Genomic DNA, 9,321 nt, shown 5'->3' with positions numbered 1-9,321 from the left:
GGTTTCTCGCCATATCCATAACCTAAAAATATTTGAGTCGGTGAATTTAATAACTATTTTTATATTTTAGTCATTGTTTTGGATACTGTTACCGCCACATGATACATTTATAGCTGAATTCAGTAAGCCGTCTCTAGTCACTATTAGAGATTATTTGGGGTGAAAATCACTTTTGAGACAATTTGCCATTCTGTAAGCTGTCTCGCGTCTCCAGCCTCACAAAAGCAATCACTAATTTGTGAGCTGGGCCGGGGCAGATCACAAACGTGAAAATTTCAGAAAAAGTATGAAAATTATTTGCGAAAAACGCTTTAAATATATTTTTTTTTATTTCTCAAATTAAAATAAGCATAGAAAAAATTAAAAAATAGAAAATACTTAAAAAAACATCGAACTCTATGTGGCGCCGCTGAGATTCGAACATACACACTTTGGGTTTTTCTATAAAATTTGTGAACGGCGTCTTAGCGAGCTCAGCCAAAACACCACTCAACATTGGGTTGACAAAATGCAATGCTATATTATTTGTTCAATGTATGAGTAAATTGTCAATTTGGTGAATTTCGTTGAAATGGTGAATTGTTTTTGTGACTTTCGTTTACTGAATACCGAAATCATCTCAAGTCACAAAAATTGTCTCTAAAGGAAAATCTCAAATTTAGAGACTTGAGATGAGACTGAATTACAGAATTCAGCCGTTAGCTTCTAGTAGATATTTAACACTGAAAATATAGATTGTTATTATTCTTTAGTACATACGATTTTAGTCGATTTCCGTACTCATACGGACTTATACACATTTTTTGAAACTAAGCTATCACATGTGTAAATTAAGGTTAATCATTGCAATTTGAACAGTGTCCGAGTTAAGATAACTTAGTATAAATCACAAGTAAAATTGTCTGTCTTTCTTCACTAAAAAAGTATGTATACTTATCTAAACTTTAATCATATTCTGTTAATAAGAGAAATTCCAATTTCATCCAGGACTCTTTATGTCACTCCTGGTATATCCAGTCCTGATTTGAGTTCAAAATCGACGAAGATCGGCAGAATATACGCAGAATAAATTTCTAGGCTTACAGATACGTTATGACCAAGAGACTTATTTTTTTTGGAATATGTTTGTAATTTTTTGCGTTTTCTTCATTTTTTTAAATTTTGGCGATTTTTAGGTTAAGGCACCATTAATCGATCACATTGGAGATGGTTATGGATATGGGTATGATTACGACTATGGCATTCGGGTTAAGCAAGTTTAATTCGCCCTTTATTAAAGGACAATTAATGGTGACTTATAACCATAAAACCATAAACAAATAAAACAGCTGATCGAACCTATCTTATGGAAATCAATGTAATCGATTAATGGTGCCATACCATAACGCTAACGCCATAAGCATACCATAGCCAACCAATTAGTTTTTGGTTTCTGGCCATATCCATAACCTAAAAATATTTGAGTTGGTGAATTTAATAACTTTTTGTATATTTTATTCATTGTTTTGGATACGATATGACTAAGAGACTTATTTTTTGTGGAATATGTTTGTAATTTTTTGCGTTTTCTTCATTTTTTTAAATTTTGGCGATTTTTATGTTAAGGCACCATTAATCGATGACATTTGAGATGGTTATGGATATGGGTATGGTTACGACTATGGCGTTAGGGTTAAGGAAATTTAATTTGCACTTGTTATAAATACGTGTTGTCTTCAACCTCGTGCTTTATTTAATGATTAGTCATTGTACATAGAGATGTGTTTTCTAATGCATAACTGAACTAGGGTTGCCTAGTTCACTTATGCATGTACAAGTTGTGTTGTTATAAATAGTATGGGTATACATATACAACATCTTCCCTTTATAAAATATGTATCAATACAATTTGAAATATTATACTTTACAAGTTCAGTATAAAAATATGTATCAATACAATTTGAAATATTATGCTTTACAAGTTCAGTTTGTCTGGTGGTTTAACTTTTCTGCGTCTTTGAGTTGTATACATTTCATTTGGTTTATCAGTTTGGTTATCTATACTAGTATTTTCAAAATTCATATTTTTATTTTCTACAGTCTTGTTTTCTTGGATTTTAGTTTGGTTAGCTATACTAGTATTTTCAAAATTCATATTTTTATTTTCTACAGTCTTGTTTTCTTGGATTTGAGTCTTTTCATTTACATGTGTATGGTAATCTATTACATTCCGATCTTTTGCCATATCATCACTTATTACGCCATTTTCATTTATATTTTCTTCATTTAAAGGTTTTTTGAGAATATGTTCTCGGCTTCTTCTATATAACCCGCCTTCAGTATCTTGAACTAAATAGGACCTCGGCTCTGGACATTTTTTAATTATTACACCGGCATACCAAACAGAAGTGGGAGATTTCTTATACATAATTTTCTCTTTTTCATTAAGTGGTTTAAGAGGTCTGGTTTTCTTATTGAAATTTTTAGCTGATTTTTGACTTTTTTCTTCGATTTCCATTCTATACGCCCATTTATCAACAAGATTTGCTTCAAAATTTTGTGTCATTGATGGTATTTTAGTTCTCAGTCTTCGAGACATGAGTAACTCGCTTGGGCTTGGCATGCTATTTTTCGGAGTTGTTCTGTAATGTAAAAGTCGTGGTTCATCAATTCTTGTTTTCGATTTGCTACTCTGTATTTCATGCAAAGCTCGCACCTAGAGACTGCGTTTAAGATGTCATTATTTATGTTAGGCCAAAACACTGATTCTTTAGCTAGATTTTGACAGCGCTGCACGCCCATATGGCCCTCATGTATGTTAAATAAGATCTTTTTACGAAGTAGCTTGGGGATAACAATGCGATTACTTTTTAAAAGTAAATTATCTACAATTGAAAGGTCATCTTTGTAACTAAAGTAAGGCATTGCTGCCTGGTCAACTATTTTTTTTATTTGATGGTCATCCGTCTTTAACATACTTTTTCACTTTTTGCAAGACTTCATCCACTTGCGTGGCATTCTTTATTTCTTTTATGGACTCTTCTGAAAGTCCTATGTGAGACATTAACAAATTGCACTGTAAATCCAATTCTTTATCCACATCAAAGTTGGTTTTTTCCCTCAATGGCCCTCTAGGGAGTGTATCGGCTACACATAAATATTTGCCAGGCTTATACACAACTTTTAAGTTGTAACGTTGTAAACGCATCATAAAGCGTTGTAGTCGCGGTGGAATTTTAAAAAGAGGTTTATTAAACAGCGATACTAAAGGTTTATGGTCGGTCTCTACAATAACTTTCAACCCGTAGACGTATTGGTGGAACTTGTCGCAGCCGAAAAGAATAGCGAAAAGTTCTTTTTCTATTTGTGCATAATTAATCTGAGAGCTAGTCAAAGAGGCTGAGGCGAACGCAATCGGGTTTTCCTCATGAAAAATAGCAGCACCGACTGCAAATTCAAAGGCGTCTACAGACAACCTCAGCTGTTTGCGGGTATCAAAATACGTCAGCACCGGTGATCTTGTAATTTCATTTTTTAGATTAATGAATTCCTTTTCATGAGCATCATTCCAATACCACTGTATATCTGTTTTCAGTAATTCGCGTAAGTTTTTATTTTTGGCTGACATATTTTCTATAAAAGCCCCTAAATAGTTAATCATGCCCAGGAATCTCTGTAACTCAGGCACTGAACGTGGTGCTGGTAACTCTGTTATGGCTTTAATTTTTTCTGCTCATTAAAAATATGCCCTACGAACTTAATTTCGCGTCTATAAAAATGTGATTTTGTTTTATTAAACTTCAAATCTACGTTTTGAGCCCTTTCGAGTACTTTCTTCAATATTATGTCATGTTCCGCGATGTTAGATGCATGTATCAAAAAGTCATCCATGTAAATTATTAACCCTTCAATGTCACAAAATAATTTTTCCATTTCGGCATGAAATATTTCTGGCGCTGCATTGATACCAAAGGGTAAGCGTAAAAACCGATACCTGCCGAATGGTGTTCATCCAATTTCATCATCCAAAACCCTGAATTCGCATCCAGTGTACTAAAAACTTTAGACCCGCTTAATTTAGATTTACATTCGTCAATATTCGGAAACGCAAAACGTGGTCGCAAAATAGCTTTATTCAAATTTCGTGGATCTAGCCATAAGCGTAAATTGCCATTAGGTTTTGTAACTAACACAATTGAGCTCACCCACTCGGTTGGTTCTTTAACAGGTGTAATAACTTTTAAATCCACCATTCTATTTAGTTAATTTTTTAAAGGCTCATACAGTGTAAACGGAATTTTCCTAGGAGGATCTGTTACTGATTCCACCTCCGGATTGATTTTTAAATGACATTCATCTTTAAGTAGCCATTTGAATATTCTTCGAACGTTTTGTTTAGGCACTTTACCATATTGACCTGTTTTACTAAATCCATCAAAATGGCGCTTTGTAGACCTATAATATTATTGCAATTCATATTTATAATATAGAATTCAAGTGAATATACTTTCTGTTTAAAAAACACTCGTATGTTGCACTTGCCTACAGTTGGCAATTTTTCGCCACTAAAAGTTAATATTTTGGTTTTGACATGTTTTTTTAAATTGTTTAGCTTCAATGTATTATACATACTCAATGACATAACATTCGCTTGTGCTCCTGTATCTATTTGACAAATAATCTTGCTGCTGCCAATTTGTACGGTGATGTTCCACTCCCTATTTGACTGACGTGTTTTAGTTTTTTCATGACGCCCACAAAAAGTTCCTCGCTCTCGTCTTCACTTTCACTCTCGCTTTCATCTTTCTGTAAATTGTTTATGTATTTCTTCCGTTGTTGTTTGTTGTGACAATACATGGCGAAGTGGTTGGGCTTACCGCAAGCTTGACATTTGACACCTGCAGCTGGACATTTGTTTTGATGAAACTGTCCACACTTCGTACATTTCGTTGTTGTCGTTTGCTCCTTCTTAGAGGGCTTTCTGCACTTGCTGTTTGAACGCGTCAATACCGCAATGGTGCTCACTTCTTGTTCTCCCGAAATTTCAATGACGTTTTTGTGAGCTGTGGCTAATTCAATGGATTTTGCTGTCGAGTGCCTTTTGCAAGCGTATGTCACCTTCGCTCAGAAGCCTCTCCTTTATTTTTGAAAATTTGTGTGACAGGCCATATATAAAAATGTTCCGGACAAGGTCGTCACGGAGACTGCCAAATTCGCACGTCGAACTTAAATTGTTTAAGACAGCCACATATTCATTTATGGATTCGCTTGTAAGTTGACCACGTGTGAAGAATTTGTGGCGCTCCATCGCTATGTTGGCTTTTGGCACAAAATAGCCCTCGAATTTTTTAATCAACTCACTGTATTCGACCGTGCCACATCTTCATTAAATGAGTTGAATATCTGTAGGGACTCTGCCCCGAGATAGTGTATTAATAAAGCGACTTTTCGCGCGTTTGGTTGGTCCTCCAAATTTGACGCGCGTAAAAAAAGTTTGAATTGAGTAGACCAATTTTTCCACTCTACTGCCAATTTACTTGCAGCCAAATTTATTGGCCCAATGGTTGAAGCAAAAGTCATTGCTGGCTTTTGTGAATTTGCCACCAATTCTTCTTTTCCGTTTGCCATGTTTAATTTAGTTATTATTGATTAAATGGTTCGAACACCTGACACCATGTTATAAATACGTGTTGTCTTCAACCTCGTGCTTTATTTAATGATTAGTCATTGTACATAGAGATGTGTTTTCTAATGCATAACTGAACTAGGGTTGCCTGGTTCACTTATGCATGTACAAGTTGTATTGTTATAAATAGTATGGGTATACATATACAGCAGCACTTTAAGCTGGAGTCATTGGTGCCGTATGTCGTATCGCTGTATCCGTATCCCTAACGTAATCAGATGTTTATCGTTACGACGGTAAACCAAAACCCATTTGGTTGGCTACGATACGGTTGCGACTTTAGCGGCACCAATAATCGATTGCATTGATTCTCATAAGGTTGGTCGAATCAGCTGTTAAAAGGTTACCGATACGGTTACCGATAAAGCACCAATGTCTCCAGCTTTAACCCTAACGCCATAGTCGTAACCATATCCATAACCATCTTCAATGTGATCGGTTAATGGTGTCATAACCTAAAAATCGTGAAAGTTTTTATAAAAATGAAGAAAAGGCAAAAAACTACAAACCTATTCCACAAAACATAAGTCTCTTAGTCATAACGTATCTAAAAAAATGAATAAAATCTACAAAAAGTTATTAAATTATCAAATATTTTTAGGTTATGGATATGGCGAGAAACCAAAAACCAATTGGTTGGCTATGATATGGTTATGGCTTTAGCGTTATGGTATGTCAACATTAAGAGCTATTTAAACTTCCTTAAGCTGGAGACATTGGTGCTTTATCGGTAACCGTATCGATACCCTTATAACAGCTGATTCGACCAACCTTATGAGAATCAATGCAATCGATTATTGGTGCCGCTAAGGTCGTAACCGTATCGTAGCCAACCAATTGGGTTTTGGTTTACCGTCGTAACGATAAACAGCTGATTACGTTAGAGATACAGCGATACGACATACGGCACCAATGACTCCGGCTTTAACCCTAACGCCATAGTCGTAACCATACCCATATCCATAACCATCTCCAATGTGATCGATTAATGGTGCCTTAACCTAAAAATCGTCAAAGTTTCGTAAAAATGAAATAATGCAAAAAATTGCAAACATATTCCACAAAAAATAAGTCTCTAACCCATAACGTATCCAAAACAATGAATAAAATCTACAAAAAGTTATTAAATTCACCAACTCAAATATTTTTAGGTTATGGATATGGCGAGAAACCAAAAAACAATGGGTTGGCTATGGTATGGTTATAGCCCTTTAAAGGATTACATTCATTTCCATAAGGTTGGTTCCATCAGCTGTTTTATGTGCTTATGCATAAGTCACCATTAATTGGCCCTTAAAATCGGACGATGGTGGCCAAGAAAAACTGGAACTACCTTTTAATATTTGTGTCATGGTAGTGATACATTTTTCTATTTTAATAACTAGGTGTCAAATCGTTTTTCTAGTGTTATTTCAAAATTAAGGAAAATTTGATAGTATTTTTTTTGTTTCTCTCGAATTGAAAACGAAAAAAATAAGTGAAAATGCCTGTAACTCGGCGGCGTAGAGCAGCCTATGAAAGCATCCAAACTGAAGATATTGATGGCGAAGACGACGTGGACAGTTATGGATATGATTATCAGGATAAACAGTTTATATCTACATATGAGGAAAAATTGCCGTGGAAGACCATATCATTCGTCATATTTTTCCTCATTGTAGGGATGGTAAGATGTTGCTCTCATTTATTAAACTTCATGCGTAAATTTAAAATTTTGCATATATGTATTTACATTTGTAGATTTGTATGACAACCGCTGGACTGATTTTTACAGAAATAATAGACCAAACATACGTCGATCGTGCATCACCCTTGCTTATCCTTGGCTCTCTAATGGTAATCCCAGGTGGCTACTACAGTTTCATATTGGCATCAATTATTATGAAGCGTGAGGGATATTCATGGGAAGATATCCCTGAGCTTTGACCGAAGATACATAAACAAATTAGTTGTATTTATTTTAGGCGTTTAACTTGTGATTTTATTAAATTTAATTAAATTTAAATATATATATACAATATATTAAATCTGATGGTTTGGTTTATTACTTGAAAGTTATCAACGGGCGCTTTCAGCGAACACTGTTGTTGAGTGATAGTAAATTTGTTCTCTGAACGGCCAAATGAAGTAATAATCCTTAAATTTAAGCAAAAGACTTCTTTTTTGAGATTTGAGTTACTCTCGCACCTTCGTTAGGGAGGTCGATTATTAATATGAGTTGGATTTTATATAATGTACCTCGATTTTCAAGCTTTAGTTGATTTGTAGGGGAAGAGGGGGCGCTAAAAATCACCAAAATGGAATACGCGTTCTAGTATTTTCGTCAGTGTGGACGTGCAGTATCATCCTCGGCTCAACTACAATTTTTTCGGGCTTTTTGGTTGAGCTTAAAATTAATATAGGCCTCAAGATTGGCTTCTGTGCTCCCTTCAGGCGTTTTGGCGGAGTTAGGAGATGCAATGCTTCCCTGACCGGGAGTTAGGGCGGTTTTTTGCACTCCTAACAGGAATCAGTAAGATTAAAAAACTGGCGCGGTGCCATTTAAAATACCAAACTCGTTTTGTAAAAATTAAAAAATTAATACCTGGCGTGGTGCCATTTAAAAACCAAGGAGCTACTGTGAATAACGGAGGAACATAGTTAACCATAGTAAAAAAACAGCTGTAAAACTGTGCAATCATTTGAAATTTTAAATCATTGATTTAAGAATGCTGTTTCTTCATTCATTTATTCCTTGTTAAGGAATGTGGCTTAAAAGTTAACCCATTCTTCATTTAGTAGTGGAAGAAAAGACTACACTCCTAAACTCATTCGAAGAAAGAATGAAGTAATTGAATAAAACACAAACATTTTTCAACACAGAACAAGCATTCAAATGAATGCAGCCTCTGCTGAGTGTGCACACACTTTTCTAGTATGTATGTATGTATGTATTTATTGACAAGATATTAGTACAATAAGATCTAAGATCTTTTATAGTACAACCAAGATGAATAACTCTTATAATAATAAAAATAATAAAATAAGTTGAACTATGTCAAACTTAATAACAAACTCAAATTTATAAATAAAAAATTTAATAGGAAAATTGAAACTAGCATCTATAGTTAATATATAAATAAATAAATAAATTATTACACTTTGAGAATAACATAGTGGGAAAGCTCATTCACATTGACTAGTAATTTTAGATAGCGAAAACTCAGATATACATATTTACGTTAACTGAAATAAGTATAAATAATATTTATAAAGTTGCTTTTATTAAGACTACTTCGAATAGGTGCTGGAATAGAGTTCCATGTACGAATAGCATTGACAAAGAATAGCCGGGCCGAAGTTAAATAGTTATAAGTTGGCACTATTAAATCGTTGATTCGGGCAGATCTGGGGAAAACTAACTTATCATATAAGTAGCTTGGCTCTTTATAACTAATAAGTCGATAGAGAAAAATACAGTTTCTGGCTTTCAGGTAATTAGAAATTTCACAGCCCAACAAACGCGATCTCCAGCCAGATATGTGGTCAAACTTACTTAATCCGAACACATAACGTGTGACATGGTTGAATGCTACATCAATTTTGTGTGCAGACTTGGAACTTAACTTGCTGTACACTAGCTCAGAGTAGCAAATTATTGGCATAATTAATTGTAT

At 34.5% G+C, this 9,321-nt stretch overlaps 1 protein-coding gene across 1 annotated transcript; it reads left to right on the top strand.

Moving 5' to 3' along the window:
- The first annotated feature begins 6,977 nt into the window (after nucleotides 1-6,977).
- Nucleotides 6,978-7,692, top strand: LOC137242509 (transmembrane protein 230). Its single transcript, XM_067769791.1, has 2 exons — nucleotides 6,978-7,331; nucleotides 7,406-7,692. The coding sequence occupies exons 1-2, from the start codon at nucleotides 7,149-7,151 to the stop codon at nucleotides 7,589-7,591; spliced, it is 369 nt and encodes a 122-aa protein (XP_067625892.1). The 5' UTR covers nucleotides 6,978-7,148; the 3' UTR covers nucleotides 7,592-7,692.
- Nucleotides 7,693-9,321: the final 1,629 nt, after the last annotated feature.

This window comes from Eurosta solidaginis, chromosome 2 (assembly GCF_040869045.1).
Source record: "Eurosta solidaginis isolate ZX-2024a chromosome 2, ASM4086904v1, whole genome shotgun sequence".
NCBI classification, from domain to species: domain Eukaryota; kingdom Metazoa; phylum Arthropoda; class Insecta; order Diptera; family Tephritidae; genus Eurosta; species Eurosta solidaginis.
The sequence above is the reverse complement of the archived record's forward strand: the minus strand, read 5'-3'. Positions and strand labels throughout refer to the sequence as shown.